General features: G+C 50.0%; 2 protein-coding genes across 3 annotated transcripts; one reads left to right on the plus strand and one right to left on the minus strand.

The window, feature by feature from the left end:
* Positions 1-627: 627 nt before the first annotated feature.
* S100A11 (S100 calcium binding protein A11) lies at positions 628-2602 on the plus strand. The gene is made up of 3 exons (XM_087772502.1): positions 628-787; positions 1893-2030; positions 2314-2602. The coding sequence occupies exons 1-3, from the start codon at positions 785-787 to the stop codon at positions 2464-2466; spliced, it is 294 nt and encodes a 97-aa protein (XP_087628628.1). The 5' UTR covers positions 628-784; the 3' UTR covers positions 2467-2602.
* On the minus strand, positions 2601-24127 carry COPA (coat protein complex I subunit alpha). 2 transcript variants are annotated; one of them, XM_009476551.2, is made up of 33 exons: positions 23963-24104; positions 23661-23774; positions 23103-23176; positions 22717-22797; positions 22340-22416; positions 21738-21847; positions 17679-17788; positions 16985-17084; positions 16264-16399; positions 15739-15821; positions 15017-15167; positions 14538-14604; positions 14357-14432; positions 12223-12305; positions 11101-11240; positions 10097-10182; positions 9533-9671; positions 9018-9180; positions 8779-8925; positions 8298-8487; positions 8075-8170; positions 7609-7697; positions 7244-7367; positions 6859-6948; positions 6665-6774; positions 6389-6466; positions 6122-6190; positions 5758-5894; positions 4981-5167; positions 4786-4896; positions 4397-4558; positions 4111-4305; positions 2601-3798 (listed from the first exon to the last, which is right to left on the minus strand). In XM_009476551.2, exons 1-33 carry the CDS (start codon positions 24000-24002, stop codon positions 3739-3741), a joined length of 3675 nt encoding a protein of 1224 aa, XP_009474826.1. In that variant the 5' UTR covers positions 24003-24104; the 3' UTR covers positions 2601-3738. The 2 variants fall into 2 exon arrangements, with proteins under 2 accessions (XP_009474826.1, XP_087628421.1); XM_087772295.1 differs by lacking the exons at positions 2601-3798; positions 4111-4305; positions 4397-4558; positions 4786-4896; positions 4981-5167 and adding an exon at positions 5180-5533 and having other exon boundaries at positions 23963-24127.
* Positions 24128-24132: the final 5 nt, after the last annotated feature.

A 24132-nucleotide genomic window follows, 5' to 3' on the forward strand; every position in this document is an offset into this window, starting at 1 on the left:
CCCTGTTCTCAGCCCTCCAGGGCCTCTCGCTCCGCAGCAGCACGAGGGTGGCCAGCCCCGGTGAGGAGCTCAGACCAGCACCGCTGGGGGCAAATCCTGGCTGCAGCCAGCTCCCAGCACAGCACCCCAGCCCTCCGGGGCTGCCTTCCCCCCTTTTACACCAGGGGAAGGGTACGGGGTGCTCTCAGCCAAGCTCAGCCGGTGGGGCCGCTCAGGGCTGCAGGGGCCGGGCAGCGGATGGCCCCGGGTGGGCAGCCCCAGCTGTGTCGGCAGGGGATCGCTGCTCCCCTGTGCCCCATCTGCCTTCGTCGGCCTCGTTAGAAAAGCTGGAAAAGCCCAAATCTCACCAAAGCAAGAGAAAATGCTGAGGGTGCTTTGGGCAGCAGCGAGGCGGCCGTGGGGGGGCTTAGCCCTGACCCTGGGGAAGAGACAAAGGGAGCCATAAAGGGCAGAGTGGGAAAGGACCGAGGGGTGAAAATGGATAAGAAGGAGAAAATGTGAGCGTAAACAACCATAAAGAATAAAACTCGGGAAGGAAAGGGACAGAGGGTCTAGAGGAGGGGCCCAGCGCATTCCTGAGCTGGGGACTGCAGGCACGTCCAGATCCGCCGTTAGAGCTGAGGATTGCCCAACGCGGCCCAAGGGGCTGAGTCAGGGCTGGGCGCTGGCTGCGCCGGGAAGGGCGGTGGCTGCGGGGCGAGGTTCATAACCACCCCGGCTCCGGCTTTGCCACAGCGCGCCACAGCCCCGCCGAGGACCGAGCCCCCTCCTTGCGCCCCCAGCCATGGTGAGCGAGCCGGGACCCCGGGACGGGGAGGGAGAGGTGACTCCGTAAGGGCAGGAGGGTGATGGCAGAAGAGCGTTTCCCGCAAGCGGCCCCAGAGCTGAAGGCGAGACGTGCGCTGGCACGGGAAAGAGCAGCCAGTGCCAAGAGCTGAGCTAAACGTCTGCCGGGGACGGGGCCTGGGCGCGGGGAGAGGGCGCAGAGCTAGAGAGGGAGCGCAAGAGGGTCCCTGCAGGGGCGGGGGACCAGGGGGTGGCGTTTGTGTCGTTCCCCCTCACCCCCTTCCCTCCCCTCCTTTTTCCCACCGATGCCGGTCCCCAGACTCGGGGCTGCAGCTCTGCCCACCGTCCCGTGCCCCCCAGCGCTAGGGCAGGGGGGTGCTGAGGACCCGCTGCCGAGGGAGGAAGCAGCTCAGCTCCTCTGGCATTAACCAAAAAAGGCTGAATCAGCAGGGCAGGATACGGCAGGGAGGCCCCAGGGTGCTGAGGTTGGCGAGGAAGGGTGGACTCCTCCCAGCCCTTCCCCAAAGACTGGAGCCGTGGGGAGGGGACAGAGCCCCACATCCCCCCATCTCCCTCACCCGGCCCTGGAGAAGCCCCCAGGCCGGCCCAGCTCCCTCCCCACCCCACGGCGGTACTTTGGGGAGCCAATTCTGCTCGCATTTTTTCCTGTCCTGACTCAGCTTCTCCCCTGTCCAGGGAGGGAAAGGGGGAGGCAGGCTTATCTGCCCAGAAAAGCTGCCCCAGCCAAGCCGTGCTGGAGAGCATGGAAAAAACCAGCCGTCGCTGTGGTTGCAGCGCAAGCTCTCCCCAGTCCGGGACGCTCCTCTGATGGGAGGGGACGGCTCCTAGGGGCATTTCCCATGAACCGCTCCCCCAGCCTCCGGGTCCTTTCTGCACTGCAACGCTGTGCCAAGGCATCCGGGAAATTAATACCGAAGAAAAATGCAGCTGGACGGGTTGGGCATAGGTGACTCCTGGAGGAAAGCAATTGCAGGAGCTTCTGAGCCCCCTCAGCCCAGCCTTCCTCCAGAAGGAGACTCGGGCTGCTCTCCTGCAAGCCCGGAGCTCCCTGCAACGCCTGCCTCAACTTGCTCTTGCTCCCGCAGCCCACGGAGACCGAGCGCTGCATCGAGTCCCTGCTGGCCGTCTTCCAGCGGTACGCGGGGCGCGAAGGGGACAACTGCACGCTCTCCAAGAGGGAGTTCCTGGCCTTCATGAACACCGAGCTGGCTGCCTTCACGAAGGTGAGCAAAATCCAGGCCAGAAGAGTCTCCCGTAGCGTGCGCTGCAGCCCCCGGGACGGCAATTAAAGCCTCTGCCCGCGCAAGCGCCGCGGGGAAGGCAATGGGAAGAGCGTGGCCTCACAAGAGTCAGCCTGACCAAATTCTGCCTCCCTCTGCCAATCCCTCTCCGCTGGCGATGGATTCGGCAGCTGGGGCTCCGTACCTGGGGCTGGGGGGTTCAGCCAGGGGCGCCTTTGCCTCGAGGCAGGCAGACATCGATTCCCATCTCTTTGGTCTTTTGCAGAACCAGAAGGACCCAGGTGTCGTGGACAGGATGATGAAGAAACTCGATTTGAATAGCGACGGGCAGCTAGACTTCCAGGAGTTCCTGAACCTCATCGGGGGCATTGCGGTGGCCTGCCACAACTCCCTGGTTGTCAGTACCCCTCGCCCCTAGCCCCGGCTGCTGGGTCTCCCCCACCGCCACAAACATTCCTCAAACAAGACCGACGCAGAGCTGGAAGCAGTGCCCTTCAGATGACAACATCCCCATTCCTCATTTTTATGTATAAAATAAAAGGTTTAAAACCCTAGTGTAAGGCATGGTTTTATTTCAGCATCATGAGGGAGGAGAAAGCGCTAGGAAAGCGGCCTGGCCACGGAGGGAGCAGCAGCCCTAGCTCCCACCCTCTGCTTCTGCACTGACGCAAGAACACGCGTGTTCTCATCCTTGTCGCCGCCAGAAACTCCGATCCGCCCGGCTTTGGAGATCCTCCAGCCTGTTAAGTACCACGGGGAAAGGTAGAGTGATGCTCAAGTGTACCACTACGCAAGGGAAGCGCAAAGACGGGAGCATTACCACTAAGGATAATTCAAGCACTGGTAACAGCAATTACACACTAACAATTAGCAGAAGCAGCCCCTGCTGGCATGATAAATTATTTCAGGACTACAGCCTCCATTTTCTGGAAACTTCAAACCCCTCCACGTCCGGTAGCTTAAGAGTGCAGAAGAGGGAGGAGGGGGAAGGTGAAAAGAGGAAATTAAATCTAGTCTCTCTTCTACCTCAGTAAGACCAACTGAGCTGCAGAACAGGAAGATCAAGATGGTCACTGTACTTTATTCACGAGAGAAGCTGATTATTCTGAGAACAGTTGCTGGGGCAACAAAACAAAGAAGTCAACACTGGCACTTGGATGCTGAGCTGTTCTCTTGCCACTTCCGAGGGGAGCAGGGCCGCCCCCGCACAGGGCCAGGCTCTGCGCTGGCCCCGGTTCCAGACAGTGCCGCCTTCCTGCCAGAGCCCGGCTCGGCTCTTCTGCTGCCCAGGCTGCAGCGGGGTCTTTGAGCTCTTCTGTCAGCAGCCCAACATTAAAGGATACAAGGGGCAGCTGCGGCCTCTCAAGCAGTTTCTGCAGTGCACTGTGTGGTAACCAGGGCTCGGCAGAGCCCCCCTTTACCTTCTGGAAAAGATTTGCCTTGAGACAATGGTACACGGAAACTTCAGCTGGAGCTGGAAACAGAAGCGCAAGTGGCTACTACTTGGAAGCAGCAGAGTCTCGCTACAGCATTCCTGGGTGGGGACGAGCAGGTAAGACACAGCACAGGCACGGCTGCGGTAAAGAGACTAGACTAGAAGCTGGAATGGTGGGAGGTGAAAGTTTCCACACCGTGCTGTGAAATGGGACCATTTCCCTCCGATCCCACACCTCCCCAGGACAGGCATGCCCTAGCGGAACTGGAGCGGGCTGATCCGCAGCCCGATGACATCTTTGCCGATCTCCGTCACCTGAGGAATAAAAGGGAGATGATTAATGCTTAAAAGCAACTCAACAGCCCAACCCTGTCTGCAGCGTTCAGAGCCTAGATGGTTCTCGAGAACGCACGCTGCAGTGTCAGTCCCTGAAGGCAGCGTTTCAGCTACGCCGTATTTCACAGTTCCCAAACTGTTCCACCTCACGTGCCAAGTCCTCCGACATTCAACTTGACCCGCAACCCGTGCCAAGTCAGCTTGGGGGGAGCACGGGGAAGCTGCTGAAGCGGATTCTCAAGGGAAACACGGGCTGGGAGCGGGCGGTACCAGACGTTGAGGCTCCCTTACCGTAGTGACGCGGCAGATCTGCCCATGGAACTCAGGGCAGTAGCAGGCTCCGCTCAGCGGACACTTCTCCACGGGTTTGCCACGATAGATGGGGCGGTAAGAGGCGGCACAGATGTCAAAGGGGTTGTGCATGTCATAGTTGAGCTGGTAGGTGTCCGTGGGATTCTTCTCACATGCTGACAAGATCTTGCGAGTCTGCAAAAAGCAACCACGTTGACCAGAGGGAAGCAGCGCAAACAGGGTCTGCCACGGCAGATATTTCTGCCCATGCACCTCACAGACATACCTGCTGGGCCACCTCAGGCTTTGGACCCAGCTCCAGCAGCCGACGGGCAAAAGTAGCAGCTGTCTTGAAGTTTTTGAGTTTGAAAAAGAGGTTGAGAGCAGTACGCAGCACCAAGATCATGTGGACGGGCTGCAGGTTGGAGTGGGTGAAATAGGCAGCCATCTGCATTAGGGAGAAGGAGGGAAAGCAGGGATACAGTCACTACCAACCACGTGAATAACCAGATGCCCTGAAAATCCTGCAAGAAACCCCTCCCAGGTAATCACTGCCACATCTGCTCTACAGGAGGAAATGGCAGAATCCAGGATTCCCAATGCCTTTTTAAACCCAAAGGCTGCTTCTTCCCCCTCATCTCCCTCAGACTGAAGAAATTCACAGAGTTTCTGTACCTCGCAGATTCGCTTCTGCTGCTCCAGGGTCTCTTTGGGCAGCTTCTTCCGCTCAATCTCCATCGAGAGTCCTACAATATACTCCCGGCAAATGGCTATCAGCTGCTGGGCCTTTCAGAGAGGGAGACAGAGTCAGGCGGGCGGCCTCCTGCCCCACAGGCATGCAGCCAACGGACAGAAGAGCCTTCCTCCCACCTCAGCAATCTCCTGCTTGTTGTCCACCACCAGCAAGGGCACGCTGAGCAAGATGGAGCGGAACTTCTCCACAGCCTCCTCAAACTTGCCGGCTGTAGTGAGCTGGTAGCACAGCTGCAGGCGCTGGATCAGGTCGTTGAGTTTCAGTCCAACGGCAGGGAGGGCATTCTTCAAGCCTGCTTCTTTCCTGGGGGCACCAAAGAGGGGGCGGGGGTACAAACAGGGCCACCGCAGAGGCCAGCAGGAACACACACGTTGTTAGCTTGACTGCAACTTATCAGAAATGTTTTGACCTAGGGCCACGCCATCTTTCTTTGCCATTAGTTTAGCACAAAAGACATCTGTGCTTCCATAATTCCGCCACCCACAATGCCCAGCTCTCTCTGCATTAGTGCAGGCTGGGGAGTCTGGCTTATTTTTCTGCAGTGGCTTCCACGCACCGCTGTAAAAACACACCTGTGGTTCTCCAGATGCCTCAGACCAGCTTTGTCAGAGGCAGAGCATTAGTGCTAGAAAAGACAGCATCCCAACTGCCTCACCCTGGTTCTAGTCTCTAAAAGAAAAATAAAAGCAGTTCTTTAACATCTTTACACTAACAGCAGGCAGCAGAAAAATCCCACTGAAGACAGAACGCTCCCTGTGTATATCCAGCAAACAGGAAGGCTCCTCCCTTCCCAACAGAGGGAGGAGACATTTCTGGCTACAGCTGTCACGGAGTCTGCGAGGTACATTGCACGAGGAAAAGAGCACAGAAAAGGAGCTGACCCGATTGCTTACCAGTTGCGATGTGGGTATCCATACATGGTAGGGAGACACGGCAGGGCTTGGTAGGTCGTACGGCCACGGGCATAGGTCTGCAGGAACAGCTGCTTGTAGGGTCCAAAATTTGTTACTCCCACCTGGTCATGGAGGAGCTGAAAAACACATTGATCTGCTGAGTAAAAGCTGTCCAGGGCTGTACAAAGGCCGCACAGACATCACTCAGGCTCACAGCACCTCTGATTTTATACCCAGAGAAAACAACGTACAAAATGATTCAACAAAAGGACACAAAACAAAGCTTCAGACCGGATCAGAGACAAAAAACACCTGGGGACAAGGGCACAATCTTTTCCCTAGAAACTCCAGGGGAAAAACTTACTCTCATTGCTGTCTCAAAGGAGCCTGCCAGAATGTGGTCAACAGGAAGCTGAGAATTGTTACACCACACCTACAAGAATGGAAGGGAAACATACACAAGAGGAACTGTGATACGCTCACATTTGTCTTATCTACCCTCACCACCCCGAACTCCCCTTAACCAAGTTCCTACGCTGTGCTCACAGATGAGTGTTAACAAGAAGGACTGAACCCGAAAAAACAAGCGCCAACGTTTCTGAGAAAGACAATCAAAGACTTGCGCCACTACCTGAGCTGGGCTGGTGCCTTTGGTGGGTGGCACAAAGAATCCATCCTCTGCTGCTCCTGCTGGACCAGCAGGAACATCCTGGGGGAACACACAGAGTAGTGATTAGTGTGGAAGTTTCCGGCACCCAGATGAAATCAGAGCTGGCCACAGCTGTGGTGACCAAGTCTCTGAAAAAGCCCAGAACACATTTCCCCCACCACCACCACCACAAGCTGTCATTGCCTTCCCAACTAACTACAACTGGGCTGCTTAAGACGACTCCCAGAAGCCTCCTACCAGTTCAGGGGGAAGATCCAAATCTTCTTCGACTTCCCATCCGCCTCCTTCTTCCTGTCCTTTACCTAGACCTTCCTCTCCAAAGCCCTCTCCAGCATCCACAAAGCCATCTGCATGGAAGGGGCCGGGGAGAAACAGTCAGAGCTCCTACAGAGGCACACACTTCTGCAAGAAAAACTCTTGGATTCACCCACCTTCATCCAGCTGCAACTCTGCATCTTCTCCCCAGCCTTCGGTGCCAACAGTGTCGATATCAATATCAGCAGCCAAGGCACCCCCTTTGCCTACAAAAAGGGTAGGATCCTTCATTTACTCATCTCTTGAGTGGGTCAGGTGTTAAGCAAAGAATTATGTCAGGCCAGCACCCTCCCCTCCAATCGTCGAGTCCTATCTTGTGCTAAAAGGCCAAAGATTTGAGAGATTTGCCAAAGATGGTGTAAATGCCAAGCTGGATTCCAACCACTGTTAGTAACACACAACAAATCTGAGGTTAAAAGCAACAGTCCAGGAGCCACTGAGACAAATATCTCCATTCTGCATATCTCAGCTGAATGCAGCTTTCCAAGGACAAAGCAATACCTTTGCTAGCAATTGTTCCTTCGAAGAACCCCTTGGAGACAGTCAGCAATGGCCAGTTGGTATCCAGAGGCATGACAGGAGCAGGAGGCTGCAGCAGCTTTGCGTTGTGATCGATGTCTGGAATCTGAGCGGAGAGGAGCAGAAAACAGTTAAAGGCCAAGGAAAATCCCCTTCTTTGACCTACCTGCCTCCAAGCGGCACAGACAGTCTCAAGCCTGATAAGTGGTGACTGGAATGGAGACGGTTCCTCCCTCCCAGAAAGGAGCTGCCTGGCCAGTCACACGAACGCCAGATCCCACTGTCATCTTCTTCCCAAACTCTAGAGCTCTTGCAATGAAGTAGGAAGCATTAGTCAGTTTGCTAACCGTTTCCTTTTCAGGATCAAATGTTTCCTTCAGGCTTTCAGCTTCCTCATCCAGACCATGAGTTGCAGCTGTGAGATAGGCCAGGGACTCTGAAATGAGATATAACAAACATGAGTGTGCGTTCTTCGTTGCCTAGAGAAAGAAAACTTCTCACACCAGCACGCACGGCCACACCGTCACAAAGCAAAGATCAGCGGCACACCAAGGTGTAGCATCACACCTTTAGGAGTGTCACTGGATTTAGGACCAGAATGTGCAGGCAGCGACCGACCATTTGAACATGCTCTACAGCTGCTTCGGGTCTCCTGGGTGATATTCTAGCTCCCGGGTTACTTTCTGCTCATCTGAGTCAGTTTCTCAGGTAAGGGATTATGCTGATCTGCCTCCAAAAATTACCGTTCATCCCAACAACCTCTCCAGCTTCTCCCCAGCCCAGAGCGACGTGTGTTAGTCTGATATTACTCACTTTGCCCACAGTTCTTCAGGATCCTCACTCTCTCTGCCACGTCTCCTAGATACAAGGCATTCTGGTAGTGGCCACTCATATCTTTACGGATCTCAGCTAAACCAAAAGAAAAAACAGTCACGATAGCTTTGCTGTTCAGCCACTGTGATGCTGCTCATTCCCTCTGGGAATGACACTCAGATCCTCTTATCTCATTCTTCTTTGCCACCACCCTGGTACTCACCTATCTTCATCATCTTCCGAAGCTTCTCCAGATTGCCAGTGATGAGATAGAGGAAGGAGAGCCTATCGAAGTTCTTGGTGCGCTGGTAGCACATCTCCACAATCTGGTGATTTCCCTGCAGCAACGCCACTTCTCCCAGTTTCTCCCAGCAGTTCTTGTCATCCAGAGCTTTGGCTGCTTCCAGAGCAATCTAACAAGAGAATTGACATGGTTACAAAGGCTTTGCAGGAAGCAGTTTTCTCTGCAGGCTTCTGCTGATAATGCCAGTGATGGAAAGCATGGGATTACAAAGATCACTGCATTAAATCATGTCCCCAGCTGAAGGCCTGCACCTTAGCAAGGCTGCTGTCATCCTCAACTCTTACCACTCTCAATTAATACTTCTGCTTCCCAATACTCCTCCTCCTTGCAGCAAAAAGTAAGGTTCGCACGCGATGCCCCAAAGGCTGTGCCTTTCTCACAGCACCACCTGCCACCTCACCTCAATGTTGCCACACTCCAGTGCCAGGCTGAACCGGGTCTTCTCATCCTTGACAAAGTGCAGGGCCACCTCTGGGTAGCCCTTTTTCTGCAGGTAGGCAATGATGGACTGGCCCACCAGCTTAGCATTCCTCACCATGTGCAGCACCTGCAAAGAAAAGGCCCAGGCACTGAAGCTGTCAACAACTTCCCCTTACCCTCAGGGAAAGGAAGAGTGCAGGGTCTCTCGTGTCTCCTCACCTCATCGTACTTTCTGTTGATCAAGGCCAGCTTGAATTTGAATTCTGTGGGATCAATGGTGAGGACCCTGGGGCGGCACTCTCTGTCCAGGCAGTACACGTTGTTCCCCTTCACGCGGGTAACGTAGATAGGCAGGTCCAGGGTGCGGATAATTCCGTGATCCCTGTGCCAACACACAGCACGCGCTTGACAGGCATGCCAACACAACACCTCTGTACGACTACAATCCCTCCCTCAAAGGAGGCTCAACACTCTCTATGTTAGTTTAGCCTGCATTATAAAAGCAACACCCAGTCAGATGAATGGTGCAGCCACCCAGCCCAGCGATAAAATACCAGTGCACAGGGTAAGCGACCAAACACGAGCATTTAGCTCTAGCTGTCTTTGGGTACGCCCATGCTGTAATAAAAGTGCCATTTCACAAGCACCAGCTTTGGTGCCTGCCAAAAAAACCCCGTGGTAGTCTGCACAAGGCCTGCCAGTTCAAGGACTGAATGCACGGCTCCCAGACTCACCCCGTGGTGACAGCATATTTGATGTGATTGCTGGTGGTATAGATGAAAACACCGCTTTCGTCCCAGGCACCGCTCTTGACACGGATGTTTTCATGGATGTTACACAGCGACTCCAGCTTTCTGTTGCAGATCATGATGGCTGGAGAAGAAAGCCAAAAGTAAGGCTAGGAAACCCCCTACTGTTAAACATCTGCCTCTGAATTACGGCTTCTCTCTTCCACAGTCCCAGCAACAGGGACTATATTCAGAGTGTCAGACACTAAGGAGACGATGGCAACCCCAACTAAATTGTCACCGCTTGCCTTTGTTTTATGAAAGAGATTAGCTGGATCACTTCAAGGAGGACAAGAAGCCCTCTGTTTTACAAGCTTACAGAATGGTTTGGCTGAAGAGACAAAGCGGCAGGGCCCACACTGTGAATGTCTTCAGCTGCACCTTCACGGCTAGCCACGGCACTGAAGGGCTTCTCTAGCAGGCCATGCTGCAGGGACTCTGCTCCCAACCAAGGAAGGAGCTGGTGGGCACTAGGGTCCAGGTGAAACGCTGTGCTCCCCCGCCACTCACCGTGCTTAGCCAGCAGAGCTACATGGGACATGTCAGCCGACCAGATGACGTATTTCACCTTGGAGATCTTCACTGAGGCCAGAGTTCTGGGAGAGGACAGGACTGACATCAGAGCGCTGACAATACCCCTCCACAGCAAGCTCTATGATCAAGCTCGGTGTGATAACGACCGGTGCCCAATAGCCTGAACCCAATCTGATGCTCTGAAGCCCCTTTTTGCCATTCTGGAGCTCTAAAATCATGAGGCAGAACCGAGCGCCTCTGCAGTCCCGTACAGCAAAACAAACCTCTCTCCATACCTGTGCAATAACGAATAAATTTGAGTGAAAACTGACTTCAAGACCTAGATTTCTGAGGCGGTTTTAGGGATACAGCTAACAGAACGAGGGAAATAAGGTATTTCCAAGCAGCATTTGCATTGTTCAATTTACTTGTAACTCTCCCAACACCACCAGAAAGGCAAAGGCATACAAATAAGGAAATGAGGCAAGTTCTGAGGCATAAGCAATCAACACACACCTTATCTAGCTGCAGATAGTCCAGAACCTTCTCAAGCCTACAAAGACAGCCAAAAGCACTAACTCCTTGCCTATTTCTTTGTGGCTAGCAACACGTATACCAGCACAAACATGCCGCCAAAAGAGCATTTTGAGCAGATATAAAACCTAAGGGACAAGACATCAGGCAAGCTTAGCTTGATTGAGTTTGGGTTTTTTGATTTCTCTCCGCTTTTATAGCACCCGATTCTGTAGTCACAGGATTTACAAGGGTATGGCACACATCGCCCTGTGATCAATGGCACGATGCCTGCAGCATAAATTGCACCTTGGCTATGTTTACGCTCCGCTCTTCCTAACAGTTGTTAGCCGTGGTTTGGATCAGTCTGACGCAGCCTGCAGCTGATGCTAAATTCTGGAGTGCATTAATAGCTATTACTTGTCCCCAGAGGGCATACGCCAGCAGGATTACAATATTAAAACTTCTCCCAGCAGACTGGATCTTACCGCTTCTGCTGCACGTCAAAGAGGGTGATGGAGTCCGCATCTCTCAGTAACAGGTTCCCTGTGCCAGCATAGAAAATCTCATCACAGTTCGGCACCTGCACCTTCTTCGTGATCTCATTCTTCAGGTTTTTGATTAAGATCTGCCATTCGATGAGAGGAAATGTAACAGCACAGGACAGTTAGGTAGATTCTACCAAGAAATTTAGGATTATTTTAACTCAGAATTTTTGTATAGCTGAACCTCAGTGACAAGAGGCCAAAACAAGAGCTGCAGCCTTTCTCGAAGCAGGATCCTGCTAGAAAACCCAACCACAAGTTTGCCAGGGTGCAGACAGAGTGTATCCTTTCTTTTCAGCCCCACTGCTGTCACTACAGTGTGCAAGCCCTCTCTACAGTGAGTACATGAACAAAGCAGGTATTGGGGGGAAGCGAGAGAGAACACAGTGTGGATAGAAAAAGGAAATGAGGAAGTTGAGAGGGGAGAACGGCAAGTGGAGAAGGGGAAGGCAGGGAGGAGTAACAGAACAGGCATGAAATAAACTTGGATTTACTAAGCCAAAACCCACTCTGAATTAAAAGAAAAGAAAAAAAGAAAAAGAAAAAGGAAAGGAAAAATATACAGTATGCTGCGTGGGGCAAAGAGCAAGACTTTTCCTCCCCTTCGCATCAAGTAAATTCAGGCAGGGAAAACCTTCCACGACTGTCTTTCGCCCTTCTTTCTCCTATTGCAGTCCACAAGTGAGAACAAAGAGCTTTATTAAAAACCTAACCTGTATTTTCACCATTTCCCCATTACTTTCATGCTATGAAAGCGACCTGGGTGGCTTCACTGTCCTGTTCTGGTCAGCTTTCATTCCTGAACTCACCTGCTGTAGCAGGCTTCCAGCAACAGAGCTAAGATTTACTGTCAAAGTAGTTAAATAATATTTCAACTCATTACACTTTCACTGTATTCTATTTCTACGTGTATGTCTGCAGCCCACTCTCTACTGACAATGCTTTGCCAGTCGACTTGGATTTCCAATAATTCTGTTAACCCAATCTCCCCGCTTTCCATCTGCACGCTTCCAACTGACAACATACCCCGTTAAAAAGATGACCCTATTAAGCTTGTCCCCTTACCGAATGCATGCGATCCAGGACTGCAAAGCGGTTACGAGCTACCCACACAGCTGTTAGCCCGGAGGAACGCTTCCCTTCAGGGGCTAGGGAGAGCAAAACACAGGCAGTGAATAAAACCTCTGGCAGGCTCTTACAGCAACACATTAGTCAGTCTTGTTTGATCCCATCTTGGCTGTTGTAGCTGCTTCCTACTAATTCATGTTTAACCTGAGGCTATTCGCAAGACTCATTCCCTCCCCCGATGTCCTTTCAGATCTCAGCGTGGCCAGCGCCAGCCCTTCTCTCCAGCCAAGGCACAAGACAAGTGGCTGGCTGTACCGCCAACGCCACTGCTTGGCGCTGAAGCGGGCCATCCTGGGCGACAGCACCGTCTGTCAAGCTAACGAGCAGAGCCTTGCTGGCCAAACGAACTGAGCAGCGAGGGTCCCGGCTTCAATGTAAGCCCCCCTCTCTCTCCCCGCTGCAAACTGATATAACGAGCTGGAGGAGAAAGGCTGCGCTCTCCCCAGCACGCAGCTGTTCTCCCGGTTTTAAAATGCTAATACAAACACAGCACTCTGCATGTCAGACGGCACAGAAGGACCAGTACTGCAGGATGCGCTTCAGATGCGGAGAAGGCTTTTTGCAGCAGCAGAAGGGAACAGAGAAGTGAAGTGGGAGAGCTGCTGCTGTTTTGGTAAAATACAAATTTTCTTTAGTTCTCAGCGCCTTTTCTCACCAGTCCTGCTGCTCAACACGAGTGGTGCTGGAGACTCACGCGCTGGACCAAGTGCTATTTCACCAAGCACAGTGCCATTTGCGGCAGATCTACATCCTAACACACGATGATTTAAACCCGACTGCCTCGCCCCTCAGCCCTCATTTGCTACCCAACACAAGAAAGACTTGTCTGAATTCAACTCCCAGCTCCACTTGGGGTTTTCCGATGGCAACTTCACCTGCTTTTCTGAATCTCCACAACTCAGCGTTTTTACTGGCTTTAAGTCTTCAACAGTGACTGTAGATCAGGCAGAAAATGACTGAAATGTATTACCCAGAAGACTGTTAAAGAGTGATAAGAAAGCTTGGCTTCCCTTGTAGGGCAGACAAATAAGCTGAAGGACAGAAGGATGACAGCTCCAAGGCACGTGTTAAACACCTACATCACAGTCCTGGGACTACAGGTTGCATATATAGCAGCTTGTTGGAGAAGATACTTATCAGCCAGTAGAATTTTATGCTATTCTTGAAAATGCATTAAAAGTGCATGGTTTTCATGAGGCCTAGACATTTCTTCCTCTAGAAGAAGAATAACCCCATTCCTCTGGGCGTCCCCAGACAAGTCAGCTTTGAACGTGTCGGTCAAACTAAATACCTGAAATATATTCAGTAACATTTAATCTGTATAGAGTTACTAAAAAGCTCCCTTTCTCTTTCTCTCTCCAAATACACCTGCTGGCTGTACTCAGCAAAGAAATCTTCCCTTCATTAGACCCACAGAAATCAATAAATCTAGGAAGAAGTGAGCTGGATTCCGGTCTAACTCATTCATCACTCCCCCTCATTTCAAAATCTTTACTGCCGTAACGACAGAGGCAGGAGGAACCAGCTGGAGTTTCAGATCCCAAATGGAATTCATAGTTAGGAGAAAGAATTATTTTTTTTTTCCTAAATCATGTTCTGACTTGTAAATTGCACAAAACTGATCTGGAATTCGCCGAGAGGAAGAATGACTACTGGCACCCTGGCACTGTCACTTTTACAGCCACTTTTCGGAGTATAAAACCTCTTAGAACAAAAGATATCTGGTCAAAATCCATCTCTGTTGACAAGCCAGGAAGGCTGCCTGCTGCGTCGAAAGGGAAAACGGAAAGTTCCTAATAACAAAATTATAAAATATATATTTGTAGCAGTAAAAGTTTGGGATGAACATGAATTTTTCAAGTCAGTGTAGTGTGATATAGTGAGCAGGAAGCCTGCCAAATGATGTGTGCTGCAGGGGCACTGGGAAACACAGAGAAAGAGTCCAACAAGAGAGGCTTAGAGAAATGAAGCTTTTTTATATATATCACACACACAGTTGGAGAGCAGAGGAGGGGACAGCTACACAGGAATAAACACTCGCAAGGATTAATGTCAAATAAGAAATGCCTACCATCCGGATTCTGAGAGTCCGCATCCTTGGGAATGGTGTACAGGTCGTAAGTACTGTTCTCTAAGTTGCTGGCTCTCTGCAGAGAGAGGGAAAAACCCGTTTTGAGATAGGATTTCACAGAACTGACATTCGCAGCCTCGCGGAAAGTTCTTTAGCACACGATGCAGCAAAGCTGACTTACTGTGCAGAGCAGGACAGCGTTCTCAGCTGGGTTGTACGACATGTTGAACACAGGGAACTTGGAACCACTGAAGAAGAGTCACGAAGAAAAGAGAAAGTTAAAGTGGACCAAGATTATATTTCTACCAAAGTCACCTTCTGATAAACGCTCTTCATTTTCTGAAATATACCGAGTACCAGAAAAGCTCGGTTTTGATGAATTTCCTGAATCAAAACCACTTGGAAACACTGTAAGAACATCAGTGTTTCACAAACGAACGAGCTGGCATTTCAGTTTGAAACTTAAAACTAGTTAAAAAAAAAAACTTATATCTATGCACAGATAAAAATTGACCTACAAAAATTCTTGTAGGCTTTGTAAGTTCATCTGACAGAAGAGTCAGTTGAAACTGAGGTATGTGAATACACAAACCAGAAACGAACATGGGATCCAGGATACTGACACCACCTCTCGTAACATGGCAAGCACCCGTCTCCTACCTTCGCAGCTGCATGACAGCAACGTCTTTTGAACTGTTGAAATCAAGCTGGCGGAGGAAACGGTCCTTCACGTAATACAGCATGTTCCCATGCACAGCATAAGCAGGCCTCTCACGCTCCAGTTTGAACACAATCATGCCACCGTCGTGGCCTGAGAAAAGGCACGCGAGAATTCAAACACGTGAATTAAACCCTGTGGTTCTTCTCATCAGGAAGATGACGCTATCAAGGCCTTCAAACCAAGAAAGAGCCAACAAAAATCGTAACGGATGACTGCCAGCCACCTCTGCTACTCCTCAGCCTGACCGAATTAAGTGATTCCACTTCTTTCCGAAGGGCCCACCCGCCTTTAGGTTTCCTAATAAACCTAAGATCTGAAACTCTTCCAGAAACACTTTGCTTCGCTGTCACGCATTTCTTTAAGTGTTAACAGTCCAGTGTGGGTTCCCCTAGGACCCGTCCTGCCCCTTCTTAGCCTTCGAGCATTTAGCTCGTTAATGCATAGGCTATCTTGTTCTAGCTTTGACCTGCAGCTGATACAATGAGATTGTGTTCCACCAAATAAGGACCTTTGCCCTACAATACATTTAATAAAAGCATCTGCAAGTCAGTGTGTTCTGCAAAGTATGCTAAAGAAAAGCAAATCCTATCCGGATTTCCTATATGGAATATATTTTCTTTTCACAGCAGCCTGTCAGACACTGAGTAGGAGCTTTTTTTACCTGCAGCAAAGAGGTTGAGGTTGGGATGAGCAGCCAATACCCAAAAGCGATCATGGTCACGCCGAAAGGTCTGGACGCCCGTGCTAAATGCGCAACAGACGGAATAAGGAATATAAACAAAATGAAAACCTTGGTGTAAACTTCAGTTCCCAAAATGAAGATCCTAAGCTTTGCCATACAGACCATCTCTAGCATTCAGCACGAGAAGTTCACCGAGAGTTCAAAACGCTGTATTCAGTGTCTTCTGTCAAACAATATATTCTCATTTAAAACACTTTCACAGCAGCAGTATCATTAGACAAGTCAGCCCTCCTCCACTTGCTTTCAGACAATTACAAGCCTTGCTCTTAACACGCGTCTCAAAGGGACAGAAAATGTGAAAAACACGACTTCTCACTCATGAATTATCAAACACTAGCACTGATGTTTTAAGAACTGCTAGTGTTCTGCTTCTCTAAGAATACCTGTAGGTCTTTCATACGTGTAAATACTTTCATAATAAGATTGAGTCAGACAAGCACTAACCGTTTAGACATATCCCAGACTCGGATGCTCTTGTCCTCCGAATTGCTGAGGATTAGTTCCTGCCGCGGGTGAAAGACGGCGCACGAGACGTTGTTGTAATGCCCCCGGCAAGTGTCAACCTCCCAGGCCTTCGATTCTAACCAGAAGAGGAAAAGAATGAGGCAAATAACACTTAAACAGGTTAAGCTCTGCCATAGCAGAAGCCCAGCAACCACTTTATTATAAAGCAAACCGCATCGGCCATTAGCTACTGCACCATTCTCTGCAATCTACGTTTTTGATCTTTCTCTAACCCATAGCACAGCTCACCTCAGAGAGACAGATAAGCCAGACTACTAAAGAGGTGCTAAGATTGTACATAGTTTGGCTGGACTGAGCTGACAGAAGCACAACCGTTCCTGATAGAGGGCTTCTGGCTCTCGAATCATCTCCCTTTCTTATTCCATCGGTGCATATTCAAAAAACTTCAGAGTTTTTCTGCTCCTACCAGCTTCTGCTCAGCAGTGTGTGCAAATCAAAACAAGCTACAAGTGTTTGCTAGAGAACTGAGCTCTCCTCAAACTGTAAAAGCCAACGCTGCTTGGGATTCTTTCCCACTCTATCATACAGACACGTTTGCAAAGTGTAAAGTACCTCCAGGTTCAGCCTACAGATGTTCAAACGTACATTTCAGCTCTTAACCCCCTTCTCCCTGTGGGCTCCCCCTCGAGAAACCCCTTACCATTCATCCGCCAGATCTTCACTTGCCGATCGTCAGCTCCTGACACAATAAGTGGCATTGTGGGGTGGAAGGCAGCCCAGTTCACCCCACGATCGTGGCCCTACAGGCAAAAAGGAAACAGTCACTCGAAGCAATCTGGTGACCGAACGGAATGAGCAAAGGAAGGACGAAGCAACAAAGACTACAGAGAGGCTTGCCAAGACACAGCTTTCACTATTTTTATACCCCGTGCTGCTCATACCGAATGCTTACAGATTGTAAGATTACAGATGCACACAACAATAAGCTTTGCGGATACTGTTCTTCACAGCAGAGCAAAGCTGAAGCTCGGCAGCAGAGCAGCACCACTTCCTTGCTTTAACAAGCCGTTACAGAAGGCTGTCTCTACCATAATCTCCTCCGTTGCTTCCAGTAACACAAGGTAATAACATCCTCTATTTAACTGAGCTTTGGGCTGTACAGAGAAAACTGTATCTGTTTGGTTAGAGTGCAAACATCTCCGGATTTCAGATTTTAAGCTCAGAAAAAGTAATGCCGTAATCTGCAAAGGCATATAACTCTACAGAGCTGAGTCAGGTGTTTTAACTCTTTTTTCCTCTGCTATTTTTGAGCTTTTAGAGGATCAATTGTGTCACAGGGATTTCATTAAATAAACCTGAAAAGGCTGTACTGCACACACACATTGACACTGTACCTCAAGAACATGCTTGACAACCGCATCTGTTGTCCCAAACAAATCCACCCCCGTTATTCCCCTGACATCCGATTCCACAGCTCCAGGGGACAGGTTCTTCTTCCTTAGGCCTTGTGGAACAAAGAGGAAGGAGAAGCAGGGGTGGAGGAAGCAAAAAACATATTATCAAGACAACGTTTCTAATTTAACAACAAGTTGAGCGCTCTCCTGTGCTGTTTACACACATCTTCAGGTGGAAACTGGGAGCGTGAAAGAGTGGAAGAGGGTGAGAAACATCCAGGACTCCCTTCCACTTCCTCCAAAAGCTCAAGCTCAGATTAGACACACCAAAAGGAAAGGCTGCAATGCAGCAAATCGTGCGAGGGATCACCTCAGCTCGCTGGGATGCAGACAGCGGCACCTCAGCAAAGGACTGAAACTCCGATTTCTCCCCCTCTCACCCCTTTGCTGATCTGAGCTTGCACCTTTCAGGGGACTTTCGCCCATGCCACTTTGATGACCTCTTGGTTATGGATTTGGACAATCTGCCTGGACACCAAACACTTTCAGGAGCTAAAGCTATATGAAATAAAGCCTGTTCCCTCTTCTGAAGAAAACTGAGTCATCCCAGTTAAAACAGACCTCTACCTCCTACCCCTCATCAAAACCCCACGGAACACGGCAGGGAAAGTGAGAATTGAAAAAAGCCCCTCCTCCAACAGGCACAGGGAAAAGACCATACATACAACAGTAAAACAACACCTAGAAAAATATGCTTTTCCCTTTAAAAGTACTTGGCCCAAGGATGCTATCATGAAATCTATCCAGGATAAGAAAAAACTGTCTAGGATAAAAGCAGAATTGCACTGGTACGGGTGCCAACAGAGAGGGAAGTGTAAGGAGAAAACAAACAATACTGATGACAAAAATTGTTCTTTTCTTGTTGCAATTCTGATTCCCAGACTCCTCACGGATTAACAGCTCAACAGCCTCTCTGGCAAAGTTAGTCTAACGCAACCAACGTGTTAAGCAACGTCTCACAGCGAAGCACAGACGCTCAGCGCACTGAGTGAGGTGCACATACAGATGGTCCGGGTCACGGTGAAGGACTCGAATGGCTGAGTAGATGCTTCTACAAAGCTGACACAAAGTACCCCAGAAAGGAGGAATAAAACATACATAATCCAAGAAAGATGAGTGAAGAAACACAAGACTTTTGGAAAAGGACATACTTGAGCCTTTGATAAACCAGTGAAACAGGACTGGGACGCAAGTGGAAAATTTCTGGCGTAACTGCACAAATCGAGAGGGAAGGCAGGACACTCACAGAACGCACCAGCCTCCTACGCTGCTCTGGGGAGGGAGCAGGGACGGAAAGGGGACTTGCAGAAGAAAGGCAGATATTAGGCATTCTGAGGACAGCTGTTAAAAAAAAAAACCTGAAAAGGAGCCTCAGCTCAACATGCACACGAGCACCCAGGAGAACGGGTATTAAAATAACCAGAGTAGAGGGGCACCATGCTAACTGTGAATGCCAAGTTGCAAGTTAGGCGGGAAGGAAGAAGACAGACGGTCCTTGGCAAAGTCTCTCGCTTTATTCCCTTCTTCAATGGCAACTAAAGAGGGCCCCTGGGTACAGACTCTGTCGTTGCTGGGCTCAGGTTCCTTCCTGTCCCTGTACTCCATTCGCATTCAGCGGGCAGTTAGCAAAGTGCAGTGGAGGCTGAAGTTGTACCAAAGGTTTCGCCAGCCATCAACATACACCCGCTGAGGGGACTAAAGGAGAGGCAGTCTAGGTCTACAGGCGCCATCTGGGGACTCTCAGCTCAAGTTCTCCCAGTCCCAGGGCTTCTCAGCCCAAACCCTCGGGTGATCCTCACTTACGCTGGCCATCCAGATGACTGAACAGAGCCCTGACAGAATAAGGAAGTTTCCCGCCAAGCATCAGACATCGACTTTGCCAACCATGCATAAGGTTAAACAGGAGCTGGTGTGCGATGTTAGAGCACACGCAAAAGCACTCTGCTCAGGGGAAGAGTACTAACTACTAACACCCTCCTCGGGGGTTAAGCCTTATAATAATAAGTGACAGAGAAAAACAGAAGATTATTTTGTAGTTTCTGCAGGTTAATATCAGCATCACAAGCAAAGACTTCATTCCACAGCACAGGTGAATAATACAACACAAACGTTCATGCATTTTATATATATATATATATATAAACAAGCTTATTCTGATGCATTCACACAGTCTCTCTCAGGAGATTAGCAGCAAACAGACCTTTTAACCTTGAGCATACTTGTTTTCCGTTGAAGATCCTTTACCAGAAGGTTTCAAACCAAGGAGCACTAACTCTGTAGGAATTCAAACCAACAGGGCCATCTTCACATTCTGGTGCCCAGTCCAGGCCACGCTCCTCATCCCTCACACCCTCTGCTGAGGCTGCCAACAGAGCTGACAGTTTTGGGAGGAGGATTTTGGAATGCGACCTTTAAGCTCATTTAACTGAGGGCATCAAAGAACCAGTGCTCCTAAGCCCAAAACCTGCTGAAAAAAATGGCCGCTGCTGTCAGCAGAAGCTGCAAGTTAACAGCAGCACTCAGAAACGGAGTCAAAGCTCAACACCAAATGATGCTCTCTCTGACTGCAGTTATGTGCACAACAGACATCAGACAAAATGGGGAAATAACCCTTCCCAGGAGACTGCTAGAGCCGGGACAGCATCCTGCTAAGAACGCAAGTCATTTTGGGGAAAAATCAAGGAGTGGAATTGTATTTTGAACCCGTTCCTCATCTCTCGGTAGGTTTTTCCACACACTAGTATTCTCGCAGTGTCGTGTCTGACTGGAGCGACAGCTGAGTCAATAATTCAGCATGTCTCTAAAACCCCTCATCGCGTATCAGCTGAGGAAAAAAGGTCTGTACCATCTCCAAACCAATTTGGCAGCTGGAACTCTGCTGAGAGAGAGTGTTTGTGGGAGAACGCAGCAGCAAAGCTTACTGGCAGAAGAGCTGTTAAACTCCCCGTGCTGGCAGTAGAGAGAGGGGGACAGGTTTTAAATAACCAGGATATCCTGTCCCCAGCCCCTACTGTTGACACAGCTGGCCATGTCTGAGCGTGTACTACAAATAACGCGGCGTGCCCAACCAAAACTGCAATGGCGAGAGCGGCAGGTCGGATGAAGTCTGTCTCTGGAATAGTTTCTGTTGTAACACCCCCGCCTGCCTCCCGCCACTCCCTTCTCTCCATCTAATATTTTCTTTATTTCTAGCTTTTCATTTAAGGATCCTATTTTATTCCATTAAGTCACCTTGTGGCCTAGGTGTAACTAAGAAACAGCTAAGATATCAGCAAAGTGCTTCTGAGTTTTGACTTGCAACTCCCGCTCTGATCTTTAGGCCACACTTCATTTTATGAAACGGACAAGCAGACTGAAAAAGTTGAAAGAATTCCTAATAATATTATCTTCCTGTCACCACCCACAACCAGACTACAAAAAAAAAAAAATAAATAAAACAAACACAAAAAACCCAAACCCTACCCTTTCTGCAATCCAGACAGAGGCCTTTTTATCTTTCTCTCAGAACAAATGACTTTTTGCTGCCTCCAAGAGTTTTTCAAGGGGATAAAGGTGATCCAGAAATTTCTAAAATCCTCCTCCAAGTCTGGCGCACCTGCAAAGCTGATCAGCTGACAACACTATGTCCCTTCTGCCTATATTGGCTATAAAATCAGACTGGGAGATCAGGTTGCAGAATCTCCATCTTTAAGGGGTTTTTTTGGCTGCGCAAACCTCCAGCTCACCTCACCTACTGTCACAGAAGACTTCCTTCAAGCAAAAGGGTGGACTAGAAGATGCCCAGAGGTCCCTTCCAGCCAACACCCTAGGACTTCGTGGAAACTGAGGGGAAGAGGTCCCTGTCAACAGAGAATTTTCTGCCGGAGGCTCCCGCAGTCAACAGGCTGCTCCTCCTGCTCTCAGAGCCGAACTGCTCTTTCCTGCCTGCCTTGGCTTTCAGCAATTGCAGTTTTGAAGTGGGCTTTGCCACTGGGTAACCCCTTGATCTGGGCAGCTCACCAGAAATATCCCAAACGCGCACAGTCTGATCCAAGCTGGCTGACACTACCAGGTCCTCAGAGGGGTGAAACTGGGCACACATCACATAGTGGTTGTGTCCTGTCAGCACACTACAACAAAAAGGACAGAAAATACCATTTAAGCATAAGATATATTAATACACATTCCAATTTGCACCAACAGCAATAAGCTCAGTCTCGGGAAGGTTGATGAGGAATACAGGATTGCTAAATGCTATTCTTCAAGAGTTGACACTGAGCACATCTGTTCTTACAGAGAGCATTCAAGGGCTGCCATTCTGCTATCAACAACTTCACAGGCTTTGGCACTGACACGTATCACTTTTAACCTCAAAAAATTTTCAACCAAACAACATGTGAATTTATGAATACAAGTCTGTGTAGCCTCATGAATTTATGAATATAAGCGGCATCAGAATAAAGAAGCAAAAGACAAGATCGATGGAAACATTCACAACTGATCAGTTCTCTTTGTCAGTTCTATTCCTTCCTCTAAGCGCAGCTTCCGCTTGAAAACAAGAGATGAAGACAGCTCGCCCCCCAAACCGTACAGTTCTTTTTTAAAGCAAGCATTGATTTTACCAAACACAAGTTCTGGACTGCCAGTTCCAAACCCGAATGGTCTGGTCATCAGAAGCACTCAAGATCCAGGGATATTCCTAAAAAGACAAAGTATTCTGTACATGCAGCAATACACACCCCAGATGTTCCCTCCCCACGCGGTATTTTCCGACTGTCCCCAGGAATGACCCTTTTTAGATCTTATTTAAGATCTCGGAGGCAGAATTTATGCCTCTTACACCTCTACAGAAGGCCACCATATCTGGAGCACCCTCATACCAGCAAGTCCAGAGCAATTCCTTTAGCAAGGATTCCCATCCAGGGAAGCAAAAGAAATTCCCTTTCACACACAAAGGGAGCAGGCACCCATCACCGGGGTGAGTAAGAGAGGAGCTTACGTGGTGGAAGAAGGTAGTACGAATATAATCCAAGTGCCCGAGCAGAGTGAAGAGACAACGGCGCAATTTGTAATTCCAGACCTGCACAACACAGAAGCAGAACAATGCCGGTACCTGCCACCGCCTGCTAGACTTTTTGTGTGCATTCCCCCATCGCAGTTCACCCACAAACCTCTCTTGCGTTTTAAATTGTGTTTCTAACGCAAGCTACAAAGAGACTTCAACTCACTGCACTTAACTCTAACGTCTGCAACAGGAGAATCGCAATTCCCAAACACTACTTCCCACCCACCCAGACTCTCTCATCTTTTAACCAGTTTCTTCGCACATTCCCTTCCCTGGATGATACCTTTTAGAGAATAAGAGCTAAAGGGGTAAAATTTTACCTTTATTTTGTAATCATCACCTCCAGAAACAAACAGAGGCTGCTGTTTGTGGAAATCAATACCTCGAACGGGTCCTACAAATAGGAAGAGCAGGTTGGACACAGCAAGATGGCTGACAGCTGGAGCAGCCCCTTGTACCACTTGAACACTACGATTCGACAATTTAATAAATTCGACGATTTAATAAATCAAGAGCTTCAAAGCAACAATAAAAAGCCACGTAACAGTCTGAGATCCCATTCCCAAACCCGTTCCTTTCCATCAGGATGCCTGCAGCAACCCATCACAAAACACCCAGGCCCTTCAGAGCTGTATTTACAGTTTCATTTTCACGCCAGAAACAAAACCACGACCCCACTTTACGCGTGTGCAAGCAATGTCCAGAGCCAGCAAACTAGCCACGAAGAAACACAGGCTAAAATAGAGAGGATCTGAAGTCAAACGGGCAGAGGCCTCGGCAGCACCTCAGCAGAGCCTCCCTCCCTCCCTCCCTCCCTCCTCTCGCACCCCAGGCCTCCTCCACACGCAGGGCCCCCCACCGCCCCGCCGCACACTGACCGTCGTGCTCGTCGAATTTGTCGATAAGGGTGCACATCCGATAATCCCACAGCTGGATGACGCCATTGTGCAGGCTGGTGAGGATCCACGGCCGCTTGGGGTGGAAGCTGAGCCCTGCCGAGGCACAGAGAGAGCTGGCAGCGAGGCCTCCGCGCACTCGGGAGCCCAGAGGCCCGGAGCAGCCCCGGGGGACCCCTCCGTCCCCCGGCCCAGGGACCCAAGGGTGGGCGGGAGCTCCCGGCACGGCCTCCCCGGGTCCCCAGGGGCTCCCAGCACGGCCCAAGCACCGGTCCCGCCGCTACCTTTCACCCGGGCCGACTTAGTCTCGAACTTGGTCAGCATCGCCCTGCGCCCCGGCCCGCGCCACCGCCCCGGCCCTCCACGTCGGCGCCCCGGAAGTGCCCCCAGCTGACTTCCGCTTCCGCCATCTCCCCGCCCATCGAGTGTCAGTCCTCCCGCCGGCGCAGAGCGG

This window comes from Nipponia nippon, unplaced genomic scaffold, assembly GCF_047370975.1.
Source record: "Nipponia nippon isolate SJK-2023a ecotype South Korea unplaced genomic scaffold, ASM4737097v1 scaffold_36, whole genome shotgun sequence".
Taxonomy (NCBI): domain Eukaryota; kingdom Metazoa; phylum Chordata; class Aves; order Pelecaniformes; family Threskiornithidae; genus Nipponia; species Nipponia nippon.